We start from the raw sequence: 23,314 nt of genomic DNA, 5'->3' as shown, positions 1-23,314 counted from the left end.
AGACATTTCCTGTTTACAACTTTATGGGAATAGGATAAAAGAGCAGTTTAAGACTATAAAAGGCATTCTCTGAAGGACCTTCTGGAATATATTATACTTCAAAAGTTCTCATGTGTGTCAACAATACAAACATGATTTTTTTAAAAAGAGTAAAGTACTATTGTTTTTCTGGATAAAATAATGAAAACAGTTAAATGCAGAACACTTAAATTGTAGTTTTCTTAATATTTAGAAAAGATGATAATTTCCTATTTTACAAATTGCTCTATTTTCCTTCTTCTCTCTGCACTATTTCACTAGGATGTCTGTGAGGGCTGGAGACCAGAGTGGGCGTTCACATGTCCACTTATCTGGTGGCCTCCCAATGGCTGCGCACCTCCCAGTTTTCCAGCACCACGTATTCGAGTCACCGGCAGTTGGCTCTCCACCTCTGACCCACCGTGGCCGTCTCAGAGCTTCCAGAGGTCAGCTTCCCCGTGCTTGACATATCAGTTTTCTGAAAACTGACGTGGCATAGGAGCAGGGACATGGAGAGCAGCCTTACCCTAGAAATCTCCTTTTCTTGGGTAAAAATGACACTTTTCACATGGTTTTCAGGAGCTCTGACGTTGGCAGGTTTCACACAGATACAAAACTACAGCATTATTTATTTAGAGGCTATTATGGGGCAGTACCACTCTGTGTAGGGGCCATTTTGGAAATGCACAGGGTGTTTTTTAACATCTTAATGATTGGAGGGCACCACTGGCTTCCAGCAGGTAGGGGCTAGGGGTGACAGATGCTCTGCTGTCCTGCAATTTGTAGGATGGTCCTGCATAAATAATTGTCCACAGCTTGAATGCTGGATTTTGAATGTCTTGCTGGTCTTTCATGTAGGTCAAAATTCTATGTGTAATTATTTGAGCCTAGAATCTACTTGTTTTACATGTAAGTACAATACGTATCCCCACAATTTTAATATACACTGAATTTTCTAGGACTGCAATTCTGTGTAAATTGGGGTGGGGGGAGACTACACTTTGCTTATTCTGACCTTTCCATTTTGGAAAATGAAATAACCGACGGTTCCACCACTCACCCAGATCAGTCTCATCTGTAGCTATTTGTAGCTCTCTGTAGCTCTCTCAGTCTGTGGTGGTTCTGTGAAGAGCCCAACCCTCAGGCCACTTGATCACATAGCTTCTAATGGCATTGGGCCCATTTATTTTCAAATTAAAATGTGTTTTTATTATAAATTACTTTCTTTTTCATATTCATATAAAAACCTTAGTATTATTATGAAGGTACATATTTAAGTAGGTTTTATTTCATATAAATTTCATTTCAAAATGGTAAAGAAGCCTTACAAAATACATTATAAAAGGGGGGCACAGAATTTTGCAGGTCTGAGAACCACTAATTTGTAAGAAAAACGGTAACTGAACTTTGGACAATTCATTCTGGATTTCAATTGAGCTTAGCTGGACCAAGGTGTTGTGGGCCAATATATGTGCATTTTCTCTCTTCTGGGAGCCACCAGTCCCAGAGACCCCACTGACCTCTAGCGTGATCCTGTTCTTCACCAGGAGCCCAATCTTGATGTCCATCAGGTTCAGGTCTTTCTCTAGCTGTTGATTGCCCCTGATCTTGGTCACCACTTCTTCCCTCAACCGTGCTACCTCCAGCTCCTCCTGGAAATCCAAGTCACTTTGGTCCAGTAGGTGTACAAATTTGCGGATTACTGTTAACGGTGGGTTTTCAGAGCCAACTGCAGAGAAAGGAACAGGCATGCTTTAATTAGGCAAGCTTGGAATTATCATCAATAGGAAAGAAACCAGGTCTTTGAATCAAGCATTACCAGCAAAATATGGCAATGGAAGTATTTGGTGTCTGGAGTGAATCACTCGGCCCCATGTAAAATCTTGACAAGGAAACTGATCATATAAATAAATGCATACTACTGATAATGTCCAGCCTCACTATTTTCTGGTTATCTATTATTCATTTATCAGCCCTCTCTCCCACTGATTCCAGGATGCACGCACTGAGAAGACAGTTCTATCTACCCGTGCCTTATTGATGAGGACCCTGGGAAAGAATGTTAATGTAAGTTACCTCGGCCCTGAGAGCTTGTGGCTGAACCAGATAAGGGATTTCTGTTCTTGCTGCAGGAAGCAGAAAGTGGTTTCTCTCAGCCCAAAAGACCTTTGGGAAGGAGCAGGAACTAGGTGAAAGGTGAATTAGAAAAGATCAACAGAGGGAGAACTTTAAGGCCAAATAGGGGCCAACGGACTGGCAAGAGGAACACATGTTCTACTTGCCAGAAAGAAAGGACTTCAGAAACTGAAACCTAGCCCTTGTCCTTTCAGCATGGACCAAGGGAGGGTGCTCAGGACCCGGGAGACCAGCCTCAGTCGTTGAGAGGGTATCCATAGAAATTCTAAAAATCTTTCCCTTAGAGCCTTGAACAGCAATTATGCTTTAATTCCCTTGCACTCTGACTTTTGAAAAAAAATATTTTTTAAGGTATTTAGTGAGATCCACTCTGGGTAAACTGTAAGAACAAACTGTCTGGACCTTTGATGACGAATGATTACACACAGCAATACAAAGATGACAGAGCCCAGTGCAGTTGTGGTACCCTCAATAGCTGTCCTCTCCATCACGTCTAGGGCCCTGTCAATCTCCCTTTTCACTTCCGGCTTGGCTCTGTGGTGTTTTGACACTCAAGGAATAAAAAGAGTTCAACCAAGAAACGATTAACAGCATGAACTCAGCATGAAGAACCAAGTCTAGAGGCACCCGTATTCCTTTTCGCCACTCCCGATGGTCTTGACTGGAGAAAGTCACCTTGGACCCTTTGCTTCCTGATCACTGAAGCACATGTGAACTTATTTTCCTACCATTTCTAGCAAAGATGTTGCTGATGACATAACCATATCAGAAAAAGTCTGAGCGGTGCACCAGAGCTCATTTATGTAGCTAACTTGAGAGAACATGAGCCATCTCATTTGTGTCTAAAGTTCTCTCCCCCTGCTCCTAAGGATTGTGTATCTTTGCATGTGCTAATAGGCCCGTTAGAAACAAATTAATATTTTAGCTTTACTAATTATCATGGCTCAAACTTAATATTTCCTCTATGAACAGTAGATTTTTTGACATCTTCATGCTGAGAACCACTTTGAGATATTTTAATTTCAGGAAATCACATAACTTCATAGTCAGTGCTTAACAAGTGGCCATATTACACTTCCAGCAACTTCCAAGCTTGAGTGCATTCAATGCCTTTCCAGAGGGAATGGGTGAAAATGTATGAGGATAGACTAAGAAAAGTGATCTTTTTTTCAGATTAAAAAAATGCCTTAGTTTTATGAGGATGCTGAATTGAGACAGAAGTGAAAAGTCACATTTCAGTTACCACAAAACCACCCTATTTGCCAAAGCGCAGAGCAGCTCAGATCTAACTTATTCACTAACATAGTTTCTATCTACCTTCTATGCTTTAAGATAAAATCACTTCGATGTTTTCATTGGAATTTCTTTTGTCTTTGTAATTAAAAAAAAAAAAAGTAAGGAAGTATAAACTGCAACTACCCACAGAAACATGTTATCTGGAAGGAAATGAAAGCAGACCATGTTCATTTGGAAAATTTATTCTTAAATTATCTTTCCTGTGCAAAGGCAATAGCAAACCTGTTTTAGTGTGTGAGGGCTCAGAACACAAACCCCCCTACTCAGCTTCTTGTAAAAAAACTTAAAGATATCTACCAACGGAGAGACCAATCTCAGTAATTCAAAAGTGGAGAAGTGTGGCATTGAAAAGAATGGCCGACCTTTCCTCACTCAGGTTGCATATTGGATTCTGGAATCTAGGCAATGGGTTAATGTCCAGTAGATTCTGCAGGCTGGAGGCAGGACCTGGCCTCTAAAGCTTCCCGCGGCTTTTCCTTAACAAGTATCAGGGAAGATCTCTCTCGAGCCTTCTACTTCACTCCATAACTCAGACAGACTTTACAGAATAGAGAGAATTGGTTCCATTATTTACGAGGCACTGTGCTAGGAACATTACTGAACAGTTTTTTATTTTCTCCAAAAAATAAAAATAAGAAACAATGCAGAGTTAGCGACAACATAACGACCCTTTTCATTACTAAGGAACACAAACAATGATTTTTTACCCTCTCAAAACTAATTTTGAATGACCTAAATAAAATACTTTAAAAATTTGGGCAGTACTAATAAATTTATCAGCAGGCTCTTCTTGACTTAATCTAGGATGTGTTCTTAATCTATCACATGTTCTTGTGATAATTAGAATGCTAAAAATTCCGCAGATAAAGAATGATCTTCATTATGTAAAAAACAGAAAAACATATGTAGGGTTGGAACTGTAAAAAGCACACAATGTGAATGATATTTCTGGGTGTTTTTTATTTTGTTTTGCTGTTTTCAAACTTGCCACAAATGGCATATACTAGTATTTTAAGAAAACATTTAAAAAAACCACAGCTACTGTGAAAAGCCCAGAATGAAATTACGGGAAGATGTTTGTAATCATCTTTGGGAGCAGAGACTCTGTTTTTTTTTTTCCCTCTTTATATTTCCAAAATTTCTTTTATGAACATGTTTTATTCTTAAAATGAGAGAAAAAAATCATAGGCCACCTAACAAATTAAACAGTTTAAATGTAAGCTTATCTTCTGGTTAACTCTTTTCATTAGATTCCGGACTCTAGCTCACATTTAATATAGAAATATCAGCATTTATGCCAACTCCATTCTTTCTGAAGAAGAAATCATATCCACTCCTTACCCCCTCCACTTATAATAGGAAGGCCCATTTCCTGTCAGCACACGTTCCTTTGCGTACTGGTTCAGAAGCTGGGGCCCGAGATGATCAAAATCTACTGGACACAGTGGTCATCCTCTGTTCTTGGAGCAGCCCCTGAAGTGATTAAGACGGAAATAGCTTGTCCTTGCCTGGTTTATAAGGGATCCATACTTTGTTTCAGAATGCTCCCACTTACCCAGTGTTTTGTAGTCATCTCTTGCTTTGTTTGCTCTCAACAGTGACTGTATTTTCACAATTTCATTTTTCTGCAAAAGAATGAGACCATCATGACCTTCCAGAGTCCCAATTACTCCACTATTTTAGAATTCAGAACTATTTGAGAATGGACAATATTTAAGAATGGACACTATTTAGAAATGACAGTATACAGATGTGGCGTATTCAATGTTTATTTTTGCATTTTCGTTGAAGAAAGGATAAGTTAGCTAAAATTATAAACAAGATTGAACAGGGACTATTTATATAAAGAGATCTAAAAAGGGAAAAATAATTTTAGCACCAAACTGAGATGATCCAATCTATCTTCACATCTCCCTCTTTGAAAAGATCCCAAAAAATTTCCTCTGGTGGACTTCTATTTAAGTTAATCAGTCAGCAGTTAGAAAAACTTTACAAGCAATGTTGGAAAATACTTCTTTAGAATCTTTTCTCTTTGGCACTACTAGCCCAATCAGTTCCTTTCACCCATTTCCTATCCAGTCCTGACGGGTGAAGACTCACTCTGAACCTGAGTTCTGAATTTAAAAAGTCAGTCTCCAAATATTACCACATCGAGTTCTAAGACCTATTTTTCCTCCTGGTGTTCATTTCTACCACTTAATAAAAATCATTCAATGCTAACGTTCAACAAAGCATTCATTTAGCTCATTCTCAGGCAGGATAAAAAATCCACACGCATGTCTCTTACATGATCTCTGAAATACTGTAGTCGTGAAAGGTAATTCCTTCGTGCTGTTACCATCCGGAACCAGGACTGAATCTAAAAATAAGTCAAATAGAGACATCAAGGCCATTACCAAACAAACTTTAATATCTTTTTTATGCAGTCTTTCTGAAAATAATAGTTATTTTGATAAAAAAGTAAAAATTAGCAGCCCACCAGATAACAAACATCTACAGCCTAATCTTCATCTTCTACTTCTTTTATTGTTTTTTCTTAAGGGATTCAAAACATTTCATATGTTATGGTGGGGAAGGTAACGGAGCTTTGCAGTACTTTGCTTTAATCTAAAGAAAGAAAAGCCAAGAGGACAAAGCATTTGGTGAGAGTGGCCACGGGTCAGGGAATCAAATTAAACTAAGTCCAGGGTTTCTTCTAACAGCTCTTAAATGCATCCAATATCCTTAGGTCTTGACAGGAAAACACCTGCAGAGGTCTCAAAGGGACCAACCATGAGCAGCGGTTCTCTGAGAACAGACATGTGTTCCACGGTGAGCCCAGGACAGTATGAAGGAGCTGATGTGCCACGGAGCTAGACCACATCGTTTTCTGCCTGTCTTCACCGTTTGAAAGGTCTTTTAATCTAATCTCATCTGATTCCAAACTCTCTCTCCAGCCCCACTATTCTGACTCTCATCTTGATGTCCAAGTGGTCTCCCAGCTCATTTCTGCACACTCCTTTGGTTTTCAGCTCTGGGGGAGCAGGCATCCGGCGCCTTTTCTTTCTCTAAGCTCAGAGCCGTCAGCCTAGGTGGAAAGCTGTGTTAGACTGGCTCACCACCCAAACACGCGTCCCAACCCAACTCTAGTTCTTCTTGTCACTAGTGTTGCATTTGCCTTTAACAAACCTTAAGATTGAGCATTCTAAATATTATTAGCATATATGATAAGAAGACCATGAAACAAAGCTGGGTGTCCCTCAGACTTGAAACAATCAATTTAGACTTTCCAGAGAAAGAACATTTATTGGTCATGAAGCACTTTCACATTTGATTCTCATAACCACATAAAGGACCTGAGCCAGTGTTTTAATAGACTTGAAGATGATCAGGTGAGTAAGAAGTGGAGGGGAGATTCAAACCCAGGACTTGCTCCTGACATCAAGGCTCATACACATTCTTTCCCTAGTCTGTCTTCCAGAAGCAAAACTAAAATGAAGGGAAAAGTTTGAGTCAAGCACTTGAAAAGGTAGGAGAGGTCGTTTACCTTCACAATAGAAGCAACATTATCAGCGAACATTTGCTGCCTGCTCATGTATGCTTCCCGTTGTTTATGTCCCTTCCAAAAAGCCTGTGGAAAACAGTGAGTTACCCAATTAGTTATGTGCAAGTTTTCCACAGTTTATTTTAGAAAGTACAAGAACAGAGAATATCTCAAGAGACACTGAGTTGCAATGCTGTCAGAGACCCTCCCCTCCAAATCTCATCTGAGGTCCCCCTGTTTCTGGGGGTGGACCTTAAACCAAGCAGAGTGCACCAGCTCAAGCTGAGGCTTGTCTCAAGCTCGGGAAAGCAGAGTCACCAGGCAGAAGCCCAGTTTCTCTTTTGAAAGCTTAATTTTATCAAGGCCCTGGATGTCAATCTCCTTTCTCTTGACTGGTATGAGAACGTGGGAAAATTTATTATAACAGTCACCTTTTTGTTTTGTTTTTTGTTACCATAAATATATTTTCTGTGTAATGCATCTGCAATAAAGGAGTCTTTCAAAATATCTAGACCCCAGAGGTTACCACTTTGTTTTATAGATTGTCATTGTCAATCTCTAGAAAATCTGGCTTTCTAAGTTGGTTGTGTTACTTGATAATTGGGCACCTCAGTAATATTCAAATGACCAACTGCAACTCCCAAAGCACAAATTCTTGAGTGATCTCTGTTAGCCAAGAAAGCCCTAAACATTTATCTCTTTTCCTTCTCTGCTACAAGGTAAAATCCAGCCATCTACAAGAGCAGTCAGTTACATTAAAACAATTTGACGAAGGACTGTCACAGAGGGTCACCCCGCCTTCCTCCCAGCCTGCAGACTCTGCCACTGCTCCTGGCAATCTGAATTTGCTTCAGAGAAGCTTGTTCTTCTCTTTGCCCAGATGCTTGTGGCACTCTCTGACCTGAATTTCAATAATTCAGTAATTCCCAGGGCTAAGTTTTGGAGTTTGTCACTATTATGTTTTTTCCTAAAAAGTGGTGTTCCAGCTTTCTTCAGTTCAAGAAAAAAAAAACAAAACTGTAGGTATGTATTTTTTCCTGTCTCGCTTTTTCTGGTTTCTTCTTGTGCCATACAAACAACTTCCATGTTGGACACCCATGATCTGTCCTGAGTCATCTTTTCTACCATCTCATCATTTCTAACACTTACTGAGCACTGAATAGCAGCATACTGGGGGCAAAGTCTGTTACGTGAATTATCCTATTTAATCCCCACAACCCTGCAATAAAGGGATATTATCATTTTTAGATGAGAAAATGTATTTTAAATCATCTATTCTTTTCCTCAGCTTTTTGTGTGATTTTTCTCAAGTTCTCCACGTTTCAATTTTCAGTGTCTGTTCTGCATTCTGCAGTTAAAAGTTCATTTACATTCCATGATGTCATTATTTCTCTTCCTCTCTAATGATCGGTTATCTTTTCATTTTATTGTGTTGACTTGTTTCATTAAGTCTATGTCTTATTAAATTTCTTGAAAGCATAAAGCAGTTTCAGTATAAAAATGTCTTCTGTCTTCTGTCTCCTGGAATAAGAGTATCCTTAAATGTTTACTTCCTTTATATTTTACAACTTATACTTTTTTTTTTTTTGATATAAAATTTTCTTTTTTGTTTGAGATTTTTTTCTGGCTCACTCATTCTTAAATGTAGGCCATTTTGTCAGGGCCCTCTTACTGTTCAAAAATAATATGGCTATGTAGATTCTCCTTGACTTCCCTCCATTTACTTGGGCACCTTCTGATTTCTTCCAGAAGCACTTGTGACAGAGGATTGGCTACTGATGACATATATTCTCTCAGTTCCTGGGCAGGAGACTGAGGGTGCAGGGTGGTGGAGCTGGGGTGTGGTTGGCCTCAGCCTGGAGCTTTCTCTCTGAATTTGTTAAAAGCACTGTATCTGGGCTGATCTGGCAAGCTAGGAAGGTTGAGTTATTCTATGGAGGGGAAGTCTTCAGATTTCAGATCAGTCTCTGAATTCAGGGCTTAATCAGCCCTTTGGCAAGAAATGAGATTACCATGATACCCTTTGGTTCATGGTCTTGGTTTTGTGGGTCAGCAGGTTTCTACTGACTATACTCATCTCCAGAATAGCTTGCCTTTAGACCTCATGCCCTCCTTGACAGAAAACCGTCAGAAGAGTGAAAAAAAAAAAGGCATGATGGGTGACTTCTTAGTTTGATGGCTTCTTCAATCCTGGTGCCTCTGCTGAACTGAAGAAAATGGCTCCAAAAGATTGTTTCTGTCCTTTCCCCAGCCCTCTCGTGACTTCAGCCCTGGGTCCTAATATCAGACGGATTATATATGGTGGGCTCTTCAGAATGCCTTCCAACTGCAACACCGCTCCATGCCCTGAGACTAGAGAGATTCGAGTTGGTCCAAATTGTGTCACATCAGCTGACACTCTTTGAATTTTGTGCAAAATTAGAGCCTCAGCATCACTGTAGGTGATTCTATTTTTAGGCTTCTGTTCACTTCCTGTGTGTTTTGCCTACCATTTGTTTAAAGAAGGAATAAACTAGAAAACTTATTGGTTCACCTAGAAAAATCCTTTGAGTGTCAGGTTAATAGGAGAAATTTCTTTTAAAAAATTAATCATTTCTGCCTTCTAATATCTTAAGCTCTGAGCAAATTCAATCATTTGAGTACCTATTGTATGCAAGACACAAAAATATGAAAGTTTTAAAAATTCATTTTCTGCCCTGAACATTATTATAGTTAGGTGAGAGAAGCAGATAAGTACACCAATGATCACAAAAGAGAGGCTCTTCAGCTTAAAAACTTCCAATTTAGGAAATTTCATAGTTGTTGGCCAAAGAAAAACCCCATCAAACTCTGCTTGTCAATAACAGCATCACTTTGGATGCACAAAAAAAGACAAACACACAGCTTTTTGGAAGTCAGAGTGGTGGCTGATAGAGGGTGTTGGGGGAATACAGAGGAGAAACATCTAAATCTGGCAAGTTCCTCTCCTGCCAACAAGAAAGTTCGGACAAGTCACACTAGCTTAAGAACAACTCACGATAAAAAGTTGGGAATGAAGATTTCTCCTGTAGGCCTAAACAAAGAATGACAGATTAGATAAGGGAGAAGATACTCTTGGAGACGCTCAATCTATTTCATTAGCTCTTCTGCTCTTTCCGGCTAGAAGAGCATAGAACCTCAGACGCCACTCAACAGCCACTACCCACTAAAAACCAATTCGTAAAGCACCTGATTCAGGAAGTAGATGACACAAGGAGATCTAGCTTTTTAGAGAAACACGATTTCAACTCTGATCTGAGGTGTCCCTCCGGCTCTGACTAGGTTGGTGGCAGGTGGATCTGTGCAAGTCCACAGTGCCCCTGAATACTCTCCAGAAGACCACAGGTGAAAAATCATTCAACATTTTTCCCATCTCGAAGCATTAATAAGGCAGACTCAAGGGCACTGATTAAGGAAAAACTCTGCAGTCAGATTTGTTTATTAGAAAGCTGGTAGTTGATTATCTTATCAAATAAAACATTTTCAGGGGATACGACAGTTTGATGTAACTAGTGGTAGGTGATTCACATACCTGTATTTGGACCACATGCGCTTCTTGTTCATACAAAAATGATTTCCTAGCTTCATACTCTTTCCTAAGGAGGGGTCCTGAGCTTGTGGCTTCAAAGCGAAGAAGCAAATCTTCAGAAGCAGACCACATCTTCTCACGAATGTAACCTGCTGTGACTTCCTCGATGATGTCCTGGCAAGAGATATTTCTTATGATTACACTTCACACATCAGGTGGAAGGAGCACATAGAATAGCTTCTGGAAGTTTTATCTTTTATAAAATGGTATGAATAGCTCTTTCTGGTTTAGTTTAAAAACAGATTTGACCAGAGCTGAGGGATGAACTCGCTTAACTTCTTTCTAGCAACAGGATTTTGGAATCCTCTGAGCTCTGTGCTGGGATGGTATGAGAACACGGTTGAATGATCTCAAAATTTGGAGGTGGAGATGTACAGATGACACCAGCAAGGACCAAGCGTGAGGCCTGAGCCCTACAGAGTGAAAATGAGACAAGGATGAATATGGTAAGAATAAGAATCACATCCTCCCTCCCTCAGGCTGCCAAGGACAAGCCTGGAGTGCCCATGAGGTCCTCAGGCTTCTCTGCCCGCTTTTGCTTGCCCAGGCCAGGGTAGGCAGACCATTGTGTTGGGTTGGGGAAAACTCAAAATAAATTTTGGGGAAAATAAAAGACTTGGGGCAGAAGGAAAGGAGGAGGGAGAGGAAAGATGCGCTACCATCGGCAGACTGAGATGAACGAGAAGAAGGAAGAGGGCGGACTGTGATTTGTCTTTATGTGGATTATGAACTGAGTTTACTTGTATGTTCTTTGAGAGATGCAAGCAAAGACTGAACTCACTTCTATGGCTGATGCCTCTTATCCAGTGTGACTGAAATCAATAGATTTGGATTGGATTCCAAACGGATTGGAGTCAATTCAAACAATTAAAAGTGAAATCATAGAAAAGATGCGTAAATACCTTTAAGAGAAGACATATACGTATATTCGTTGAATAAAATCAGTAATTTTAGATTGTCTCGAAGAAATAAATTTTTTTGCTTTTTTTTTTTTTTCTACAATGTAGATTCTCCACTTTTTAATAACCCTAACAGACAGATGCTCGCTTTCACAGAGGTATGCCTAGGACATCTTTGGATGCCACACACGAGCAGTTTTTAGCTCTGCATTTTAACCCTTTGTTGCTGCTTCTTCACAGTTTGATACATCTTTTCATCTTTGCAGCGTACGGTTTTTAAATCTTGTCCGTAATTTCATTTTTCAACAAAGCAGCACTAATAATTCATTGCCACAATGCTATTTTCCTATAAATTGTGGGAACTTTGAACATTTGAAATTAGTTAATAAATTACATTCTTCACTATCTTCTTGTCTTTCAAGATTTCTGGTGGCAGTGTCAGCCCCAGCCCAGTTTTGTCTCTGAGTTTTGTAAATACCGTACTGGTGATTCTGTCCACAGTACTGTGATACTGCAACATCGTTGATGCTGGTGACTTTGAACAATTCTGTAAGATCTACATTTGTGTGTTCTATTTTCTTTTCCAAAATGGAACTCAAAAATTATCAGTATTTTCTCTTTAAATATCTTTTGGGTCCAACTTTTGGTCTCAAGTCCAAAGCAATCTTGAACATTCCTTCAAGAGTATTTCCCCCTCGGAAGCATTACTCACTTTCTAAAGGACCTACATATCTGTGTTGCAGGCTGAGAGGGGGAAAGAAAGAAGACATTTTGAATACTGACAATCAAGGAATTATTACTAATTGAGCCTTTGAGTCAAGGAAAACCTGATAATTGATTTCTTAGGATAATCTATCACCCCCAGTAAGCTGCAAAAGCTGTCTTCCCTCTGCTCTGTTTGGTGGTGTTATGCCAATATGGAAAGCATTCTAAAAGTTAGTAACCAAGTAACCACATCCAACTGTAGTTCATGAAAACTTTACTCCACATCCAGCCTTCAAATAAATCAATTAGTTCCTTCCATCACTTTCACGAGTCAAAAACAGAAAAGCAGTCATATTTATCCTCATGTAGTACAGTTTTCCATCAAACACCAACTTCCTACCTCAATTTCCTTCACCATGAGCCATGATTCTTTAGACAAGCATGAGTCAGGTGTGACCCAGGAACTCTCTTTCGAATCGATGTTGTAGTAGTACTTATATTTCTCCTGCAGGGTGAGTTTGAGCCATGAACCTTCAGCAGACACTAAAGAAAAAAGTTTGTTACATTCTAGAGAGAAACACTGAACCCTTTAACATCAATGTAGTTTCCTCAATATGTAAAATAATCTGATGAATGTGTTTTTTACCAAGCATTCAGATGGTCTAAGTTAAAATCATTAGAAATGACTCACTAAAATGGAATGAATTCTATGTATTCATTGGCAGCTCCCCGCTAAGCCAAAGAAAAGGGAGGAGAGACTGATGTTGAATGCTAGCTCTGGATCCCAAATTTTTCATGCGGATGATAGGAATCACAAGTGGCCAACAAGAAGGAAAAGCAAACCAAGAATGTATGCCCCAGGTAGATGTGAACAGCACCACAAGGAGAAAAAGGAGACCAATGAGCAAGAATCCTCTTTGCTTAGAAAGCCTTCCAGTAACTTCTCTGAGAAGAAGTGACCTACAAAGACTGTGACCCATTATTTAAGGAGGGCCATTAAACCAAAGCAGAGGTGACTCATCTTTGCAGATAACTCTATCCAAAGTACAAAATGGCATATGCAAACACTAAGGCCACTAAGCAGGGAGAAGGAAAATTCCTGGTTCCTCTCACTCATCTTGCTCCACACAACCACACAAAATAAGAAAAAAAAATGTTGAAAGGACTTAATTTGAGGGGAGGGGTGTACTAGAAAAAAATCTATGGCAGTCATGACTTAAATTGATCAAGAAGAATATCTCCTCCTTATGAAATCATGGGCTACACTTCCTATTTAGAAATCTGTTTACTTTGTTGAATGATCATGATCCCTGTTCCAGACCAGAGAGCTAAAAACAACAATAAAAATAAAAAAGTTCTGACCTAGATTAAGCTAAGCCAACTGCTGCCAAATGAGCATTAGATTAATTGCCTTTATACGTAAGTCAGAGTTCAAGTGATTTTCCTCGTAGAATATTTAAATGGATTCAAGTAACTAAGCAGAGAAACCTTAAGGCCCTTCAATGTGTGTTGATTCTTTATTTGATTTTAAGTGCCCCTCAACTGTTCTATTTGTCAATGCCCAGGAAGAGAGATGTATTTCTTTTTAAACAGGCAGTCAGATAGCTGTTATCTGTTTAGAAATGCTAGTCTACTAGAAAATACATTGCATAGTTAAATTAGGCTGATCACAAGTAATCATTATATTTTCAATCACCAATAGTTGTCAATTCACAAATGCTTTCAGTAGAATAAACACCCTTTTAAAGGCAACTCTCAGTGGGAAGGAAAGAAAGCAAAGATGGTGAAAACTGGTCTCTTATTTACATAAGAACTGAGAAGTAAAAAGGTCTTGGTTAAAAATCAACCATATTGGCATTAGAAAACTTTATTTGGTTTGGAATGTCAGTGGATCATAGAAAAAGGGAATTCCTATCATTTCACATCAAGTTTGAATTTATAGTCTGACTTTGAGAGGCTGACGAGGGTGTCTCCAGCACAGGGTACAAGTATTTTTCCTAAGAAATATAGTTGGTTTGTTACTTAGGGAAAAGAGTAATAATGGGCCTTTGAGGAAACCATAGAAGAGAAAAATTCAGTTAGTTAAGAGGTGATGAGCATTCTAAAAGGAGGCATACTTTCTAGATGCCTTCCAGACAAAAATTATACCTCTGTATAACAGCTAAACTGAGGCATGAGGTGAGTGATCCACGTAAGAGTGAACATGTCAGTTAGGGAAAGAAGAGACAACCTAGAACCAGAGGTGAAAGAGAAAAGAATAAGTCATTGTGTTCACTCCCCAAAACAAGGTTCATCACTCTGTCTGGAGGTGAAAGTCAGTCTTTAATTGCCTAGAAAGCTTCTCAACTTCCCTCTAGAACAGGGGTCGGCAAACCTTTTTTGTGAAGGGCCAGAGAATCAATACTCTCAGCTTAGTGGGCTACAGGTCTCTGATAGAACTACTTAACTCTGCCTAGTAGCATGAAAGCAGCCACAGGCAATGCGTAAATTAGCGAGCATGGCCGGTCTTCAATAACACTTTATTTATAAAAACAGGTGGAGGCTCAAGGAATCCAGTAAAACAGTGTTAGAATGAGTTCAGGAAGATTGCAGGATACACGACCAAGCTACAAAAATCAATTGTATGAAAATAAGTCCATGCAAAAACTGTACACAAATGTTCACAAAAGCATTACTCAGAATAGCCAAAAGAGGGGGAAAAAAATCCAAATTCCATCAATTGATGAATGGATAAATAAAATCTGGCATATCCATACAATGGAATATTATCAGCCACAAAAAGGAATGAAGAACTGATACATGCTACAACATGGATGAACTTTGAAAACATTATGCTGAGGGAAAGAAGCCAGACACAGTATGATTCCATTTATAGGAAATATTCAGAATAGGCACACAGAGAACGTAGATTAGTGGTCACCTGGGGCTGATGGTAGGGGATGTGGAACAATGGCTAACAGGTATGGGGTTTTGTTTGGTGAAATGAAAATGTTCTGGAATTAACTAGCAGTGTTGGCTGTACAAGTTTGCGAATGTACTAAAAACCTCTGAATTACACACCTCGAAAGGGTGAATTTTATGGTATGTGAATTAATTCTCGATAAAAATCAATTGCAGGGCTGGCCCCGTGGCTTAGCGGTTAAGTGCGTGCACTCCGCTGCTGGCGGCCCAGGTTCGGATTCCGGGTGCGCACCGACGCACCGCTTCTCTGGCCATGCTGAGGCCGCGTCCCACATATAGCAACTAGAAGGATGTGCAACTATGACATACAACTATCTACTGGGGCTTTGGGGGAAAAATAAATAAATAAAAAAATTAAAAAAAAATCAATTGTATTTCTATATATCAGCAATAAACAACCCCAAAACGAAATAAAGGAAACATTTACAACAGCATCAAAAATGATAAAATACGTAGGAATAAATTTAACAAAAGAAATGCAAGCCTTGTACACTGAGAACTACAAAACATTGTTGAAAGAATTTAACAAGCCCCAATTAAAAGTAAAGATATCCCACGTACATGGATCAGAAGACTTAATATTGTTAAATGGCAATACTCCTCAAATTGATCTACAGATTTAAAACAACCCCTAACAAAGTTCCAGCTGGCTCTCTCTTTTTTTTGGAAGAAAAGTAACTCTAAGGTACCTCCCAGGTTTCTGAGTTGGATATCTGGGGACATTTTGACTCCATTGACTAAAACATGGCGCATGGGAAAGGGAGTAGACAAGTTTAGTGGAGAGAAGATAAACTAAGTCTGGGCCAGGACGGATTTGACATTATGATGGGTCATCTCTAGGAACTCAACCTCTGCATTAATACAGTTGTGCAACTCTTTCCCCGTGAAGAGTGAGGAAGGCTCAGCACGGTACCTGCTGATGAAGAGATGTGGAGGGAACAGAGAGGGGCTCAAGGGTTGTCAGAGGTCAAGTAAGAGAGAGGGGCCAATAGCCCGCCTCCCATTTCATTATCAGGAAGATTTGCTGAGTTGGAGGGGGAATCTCCAAGTTGGAAATGCATCAGACAAACTTAAAAGTAAGTACATAGGGTACTATTGGACAAACTTTCAATTGAACTAAATTTTTTTTTTTAAGTTCCACTTCTAAGGCTATATACTGTCACAGTATCTTCCTAAAGATGAAAAGTACTATGTACATGACCTATGTTGTGGTACAAACAAACACCAGGCTAGGAGTCAGGAGACACCTTGATCCTTGATGCTAGGACATAGCAGGTGCTCGAAAAATCTACTAAGGGAATGATGGATTATCTCTGTCAAAAATCAATCTCCCTGGGTCTGTCATTTTTTCCTTCGGTCCAAAATCTCATGAATGTGAGTTTCTAAATCTGATAAATGAGTGTTAAACTCATGATCTCAAAGACACTTTCCAGAGCTAACATTTCATGATCTGCCACTGAATTGAATAGGCATAAATACTTGCCAAGGTTATTGATCTGATCTCTTGGAGACCAATTCACCACACTTTATTCTGTATTTTCAAGATTACTCTTTATTCCTACTTAATATCATACAATCATGTATCATTTCTTTCAAAAAGGATTGAGAGAAACATGAGTGTAAAAATCAGTTTGTATCACTGGAGGAATGGATCAACAAGCAAGACCTACAGAAAGCAAAGTCTCCTTAAATACTGTATCTTCTCAAGTCTATGATGCCACCCATGCATAGTCACCAAGTAAATCACAGCTTTCCAAACAACAACAAAGAAACATCTCAAAATTTTCCTGTGCCATAGATGACAAAAAAATTTTTAGAAATGTTCATTTGAAAACAATATTTGTCTTAAAATTAAGAAAAATATTTAAAATATTTAGTTGGTGCTAAATGACGAAGCAGCTTACCACTTTCAGATTTTTTCTCTTTTGCCTTCGCAAGGGCATCATAGTACCTGTCAGCACATTCGGGGAGTACGTCATTTGGATTACAAACGGAAGACTTCAAAACAGACAAAATATCACTTGACTTTTCTCTCTCCAAACACTGATTAACATCAACGACCAGCGTAATCCCTGGGTAACAGAAAAGAAAGTTTCTATTAATGGTTATCTTCTGCTTACCCTAGAGGCAGGCAAGGATATAATTCAACCTTTTAGGAAAGCATTGGTATTAAACCTTTTTACCCTTTGAGAGTATGTACCACATATGCCTGAGACAGTCACCAACTCACCTACCAGTTTAGGTTGTAAGAAGATTCCCAGGAGCATGATTTATTAAAAATCTCAGTCTTTCCTGGTTACTCTTGTGTGGTATCAAGACATTAGGTTCTGCTCACTGTAGTCATCTATGAAATGGGATGAATACACACCAACGTGGATATGCAGCCCTTACGTAGGGTCATTAATCAGTATTGGAGAACTAGCTTTACAAAGACATTTACTTATTTTCAGAACAAGTAAAATGCTTTCTAAGCTACGGAAATCCTGATAGTCTCTTGTATAGTGCTGATATATTCTCAAGATATACAAAGGCTGTCATTAGCAACCTAAATGAATGCTCTAGAAAGACAACAGGCACAGCTGGTGGATATGTGCACTGGAGTTCAAAAACTTAATTCTGGAACCAGTTTAGGCTCGAAAGCATTTTATCTCATTGAAATTTCTGCCTCTCCCCTTAAATAAAACCACATTGAACTCTTGGTTGCCTAAAAAAAGTTAACGTGGTGAATTCTTTATAATCCACTTTAGGTCCAGGTAAGAATATTCTGGTCCAACCAATGGAACTACTGTTTTCACGACCTGTAAATGTACTGAGTTAGAAATGTAAACTAAAATATGGAAGAAACCAGGTTAAAAAACTTTCTAGATGAAAGGAGAGGGGAGAGATGGATATTTTTTCTTTTTTTTTAAACACATACATGTCCAACTCTACCATACAAATGCTAAATGGTATATTGTTGTCATCAAATTATGTTCACATGTACATAAAACTATGAATGCTGAAGGGGCAAGAAAAAAAGAGTTGGACTTTCAACAGCCTGGAGTCAAAGTCATGCGAATCTGGAGCAGCACAGAAAGAATAACAGAGAACCTCTGTGGCAGACTCCAATTGTTGCTGAACAAACGGTATAGCGTATGTTCTTGTGATTACAGAAGTTAGTAGGAATAGGTGAACTGCCCCTCTTTCCTCTTCTCCAGGAAAGCTTCGTAGGGTGAGAAAAATGTGGCACTGGTATTTGAGAAGTTTGTGGGCTGAGAGAAGCAGAAGGAACAAGTAAATGACCAAGAATTCCCACATGAATTCTATCTGATAGCTTTGTCTAACCCAGCAAAATGCTATTTTCCTTAAAAGATGGGGATTATCAAGGCATAAATTTCTTGCATACAGTAATGTGCTTTATCACTGAGTATTGATGTGCAAGGAGTGGGTCCACAGGTTAATTTTCCAGATTACTGAAGCTCATCTTAACAGAACCATTTTCCATGAAAATCTAAAGCTCTGGAGAAAACCCTAACAGAACAGTTTCTATGCTGCTCATCATTTTACCCACAGTCCCTAGTACCTAGTAGGTGCTTCCTGCTTGCTGAGAGCTGCCAGAAGAGTCCTTCACGTCATTAGAATCAGCCTGTGCTATAATACAGCGGGTGACACCTTCAAGGACCATGGAGGTGTTGAGGCTTCTTTGCTCCTGCACTAAATGGCCTCAAACTCCTATGCTTTTTAGTTTCCCCCCCTTGTCACTGCCAGCATCACTTCCTGCTGCTGTCTGTGTGCCTGCATAGAACAGCCCGAACACTTCACTGCCTGGTAACACGTGGCTTCTGATGCACTCTGAATTGGGAAGAGAAATGAGCAAACATATTAGCCTTATGCCTAAGACAAGAATAAACAGACAAAGTGTCTGTCCACAAGGCCCCCACAAGTAGAGGCAATCAGTTCCAGTGCACAGGCTTTGAGACATCCATTCTGATTGCTTTTTGCTTAACCTGTGGGTTGTGGTTAAGTTCCAGATAGTTGAGGATGTCAGATAAATGATCTCCATAAAGTTAGGTATATTTCTGCTAAGGAACAAATTAAGAAACCTTACATAAATCTCCTAAAAGACCCCCAAAAAGTGTTTGCTTTACATCTTAAGCCAATACCAGCAGCCTTTCTCTAAGGCATGCATTCTCAAAAGAGGCGATATAACCTTTTGGTTCTTGGGGGGAGGGGGTAAAAATGACCTTTTTATGTATAAAGCACAGATCTGCATATGGTACATAAACAGATGTACAATCTATCTGTGGTATTAAACTTTCACAGTGAGGAGCAATTGGGGGGAAAAAAGTCTAGAAAGATTCCTTAGGGTCCTATATGGGAAAAAGGTTGAGAAACATTGCTGTAAGGGGTCAAAAGTAGAGACAAACCTACTTTAAGAAAGCAAGATGCTCCAGTGAAAATGCACCTCGGGCCAAAATGAAGGAGACTTGAGTCAATCTGCCCTTTGAAATCTTGCCTGTGGTAAAACATATGGGCCAATACATTTTCTTTTATCAAATGATCTGAGAGTGGGTTTGATGCTTACAACATGTGACGAGAATCTGTTTCAAGTCTTCATACAAAGGATGAAGAATGCTTTTAAAAGTAAGATTAAATTCCTTGTTGAAAAACTGGAAAATTCTCATCTCAGTGTCAGAATATAGATGGTTTTATCTTCAGAACATCTTTTTGTTGTTATATATCATAGAAGAAACTATATCAACTCCTCTGAGGGACAGGACACAGGGAGAAGATAAGATTTTAAATGTGCAAGTGTGGAGCACAAAATCACACTAATTTAAGAAAACCTTTTACTTTCATAGTCAATAGAACCATGAGTCTCAACAAGAAAAACAGAATCTACTTTACTTTTGCCAAATGTAAGAAGAACATGGAATAAAAGGAATAAAATAACCTCTAATTCGGTTTGACCTCTGAGAGAAAAACTGTAACCCTTTTAGGCTATTTGAGTGCCTACATTAAAATCTAATCTCTTAAAAGTGTTTGTTCAAACTACGGCTGCCTTCAGTTTTATATTTAAATTTAGATCTCTTATATACACATCTCAATTTTACTTTTTTCTTAAAGATTAGAGTGCCAGAACAGAAAGACTTCAAAGATCCTAAGGGTATAGGGGCCGGCCCCATGGCTTGGCAGTTGGGCGCGCGCGCTCCGCTGCTGGTGGCCCAGGTTTGGATCCCGAGCGCGCACCGATGCACCGCTTCTCCAGCCATGCTGAGGCCGCGTCCCACATACAGCAACTAGAAGGAAGTGCAGCTATGACATACAACTATCTACCAGGGCTTTGGGGGAAAAATAAATAAATAATTAAAAAAAAAAAAAAAAGATCCTAAGGGTATAAAAGTTCAGCTTGGAGAAATACACATATTTTTCCAGGCTAAGTAAATAAAAACCAGATGTTCCTTACAGATGCTTCCAAATTTTAAAAGTACATCTTTGGAGCAAGACTAAGGCATCCCAACAGCATTCTATGACCTGATACAACCGGAGAGATTCTAACTGTGCCATGAATGGACTGGTTAATGAACTACACTTTTAGGAATCTTATCTTAATTAGAGTAGGTGATTCATACATGTAGAGTGTTAGTCAATCTCGAAGCTATTTTAGACTGCCATGTGAATTTTCATACTATTCCTTCATGAAAATAGAGGCTTAAAATAAAATTTAAAAAACTATCATTTGAGCCAATGCGGGGATTCTGTGAGTTGCTGAGTATATCTATTCCAATTATGCATTCTGGACTGGGGAAAATAATCCTAGGGTGGATTTGGGGACTCACGGGACCCACTGTGAGACGGACCTGAGCTAAAACTCCATTGATCACCTGACCTCCAAAAGCCCCTACTCTGACTGGCAGACCACAGTGAAGTTTTGGGTCTCCTGGAATTAGTGTCAGTTCACAGCCAATGTCAAGTAATCCCTAAACAGTCTGACTATGCTCTTTGCCCCCAGCACAGAAACCATGGTAAAAGGCCACAGATCTCTTTGGGAGAAGCCTGGGAGCAAGATGAACAGTGTAAATTTTTGGTAGTGTAGTAGAGTCCTTTCTCAAAAGGACCCAGCCTCCCCTTCATTCAAGGAGCTCTGGGTCTGTAAATGGCTCACGTCTGGGAATTGACTGAGCGGCCATAACTTTGTTTTTATGATTTAAGTTAGACTTCTATTCACTTAGAACTCTTCCATTTGTAAAAATCAAGTAAGAATTCAGTAGACTGTCTATTTCACTTCCAGGAACACCATGATCACATAGCTATGAAGTGCTGCCACCTGGCCTCTGCTGGCCTGCCCGACAGATTGTAGACTTGCCGGCCTCTCCACAATTGCATGAGCCAATTCCTTAAAATAAATCTCCCTCTTTCTCTCTCCATATATATATATATATATGTGTGTAGATAGATAGACAGTATATATACTTTCCAGAGAAACAGTAATACATATATATATAAAACTATATACGTAGTTCTGTTTTTCTCCAGAGAAAAATCTATACGTAGTTCTGTTTACTACAAGGACTAATACAATGGAAGGCATGGAGGGAGGATGGGCATTTATTAAGCAGAAATGGGCTAGTTTTCTAAGGATCAAGATAAAAAAGAACTTGATTAACTATAAATTTGAGAGGTTAGAAACCATTTTTTGCTTTCTGGATTTTGTTCAACAACACTCTCAGCTTTTGCTGGAGATGGCACCTCATCACTGAAAATAGTGCAACCAACAAATCTTAATTTTGTATAAATACGTATTCAAGAACTAAAACTGGCAAGGGAGGCCAAATCTTCTCAGAAATTAAAATTACATAATTAAAAAAAATTATAAATTAAAATAAAAATGCAGGGCGTAACCAGATGCAAGCAAGTGGGGCCAGCCAAAGGAGGTGCGGGCTTACACTGCTTCGCTGTGTCTTTGTCCACGTTGGCCTCATCGACTGCGTGCTGTATCTCGTCCAGCCAAAGAACTTTAGAGGCACTCTCCGAGTCCTGAGAATATCGCCGTAGAAAAAAAGAATGAACAGTGAATGACAGTGCAACGGAATTAATAACTGCTTTTCAGGAGCCTTTTATTATAATTTCCACAAATTCTGATTTAGCAACTACTAATCACTGCCATGTACTGTACAAGCTACTAACGAAAAAGACCCCCAACTGGACCGCTTCTCCTTTCTCCCCGGCCATCCCTGTAGACCAGCCCATTATCGCTCAGCTGGACAGCTGCACGGGTCTCTATTCACTTTTGTTGTTTCAGTTCGCCCTCTACCACAGTGGTCATCTACAGAGAACCAGATCATCTCCGCAAAATGGACCCCTCGTGACACCACTCCTCTGCTTCTCCTCCTCCAAAGAGGAGGAGCTGCAGCTGGGAAGAAACCAAACTCCCTTCCCGTGGACTCAGGGGATCTAATCATCTGGCCCTGCTGACTGCTCTGGCTTCACCTCACACTCCTCTAACTCCCCGTTCCAGACCTTCACACCAGCCTCCTTCAGGCCATAACATTCTACCCCAGCTGCAGGGCTGGTGCTTTTTTCCTATCATTCAGGCCTTCATTCAAATGCCACCTCCTCAAAAAAAGCCTTCTCTGGATGCCCTAGTCAAATACTCTCTCCCTCAATCACTCAGTAACTGTGGTTCCCAAGGTGGCCCAGAGTGCCACGGGATACTTTAAATTTGAGGGAAACACAATGATACTTGACACAGAGTCTCAGACACAGAGACAAAAATATAAACAAACAGAGCCAGCCCTGATGGCCTAGTGGCTTGAGTTTGGTGTTCACCACCTCAGCAGCCCAGGTTCTCTTCCCAGTCGCAGAACCACCTGTCAGCGGCCATGCTGTGGCGGCAGCAGCTCACATAGAAGAACTAGAATGACTTACAACTAGTGTATACAACCATGTCCTGGGGCTTTGGGGAGTGAAAAAAAAAAGAGGAAGGTTGGCAACAGATATTAGCTTAGGACAACTCTTCACCTGCATGCATGCATGCATGCATGAATAAATAAGTAAATAAAAACCAAAAAAAAAAAAAACATGGTGATTGCCCTGAAGGAGCTAACAGCTCAGTAGAAGAGACAGATGCATCAAAAAATAATTATAATACAATGTGATCAGGGTAATATTAGCTGTAGATACACAATC

The 23,314-nt window shown here is 39.6% G+C and overlaps 1 protein-coding gene across 1 annotated transcript in view; it reads right to left on the bottom strand.

The window, feature by feature from the left end:
• Positions 1 to 23,314, bottom strand: part of IQGAP2 (IQ motif containing GTPase activating protein 2) — a 261,521-nt gene that overhangs the window by 43,910 nt on the left and 194,297 nt on the right. The window contains exons 14-21 of the mRNA XM_058565585.1: positions 22,072 to 22,162; positions 17,050 to 17,217; positions 12,585 to 12,727; positions 10,524 to 10,694; positions 6,977 to 7,060; positions 5,738 to 5,809; positions 5,006 to 5,075; positions 1,539 to 1,747 (exon numbers count right to left, since the gene is read on the bottom strand). Of these exons, the coding sequence (XP_058421568.1) occupies positions 1,539 to 1,747; positions 5,006 to 5,075; positions 5,738 to 5,809; positions 6,977 to 7,060; positions 10,524 to 10,694; positions 12,585 to 12,727; positions 17,050 to 17,217; positions 22,072 to 22,162 (1,008 nt within the window). The remainder of the gene's footprint in view (positions 1 to 1,538; positions 1,748 to 5,005; positions 5,076 to 5,737; positions 5,810 to 6,976; positions 7,061 to 10,523; positions 10,695 to 12,584; positions 12,728 to 17,049; positions 17,218 to 22,071; positions 22,163 to 23,314) is intronic.

The sequence above is a fragment of the Diceros bicornis genome, chromosome 1, assembly GCF_020826845.1.
Source record: "Diceros bicornis minor isolate mBicDic1 chromosome 1, mDicBic1.mat.cur, whole genome shotgun sequence".
Taxonomy (NCBI): domain Eukaryota; kingdom Metazoa; phylum Chordata; class Mammalia; order Perissodactyla; family Rhinocerotidae; genus Diceros; species Diceros bicornis.
This window is presented reverse-complemented; position numbering and strand designations above follow the sequence as displayed.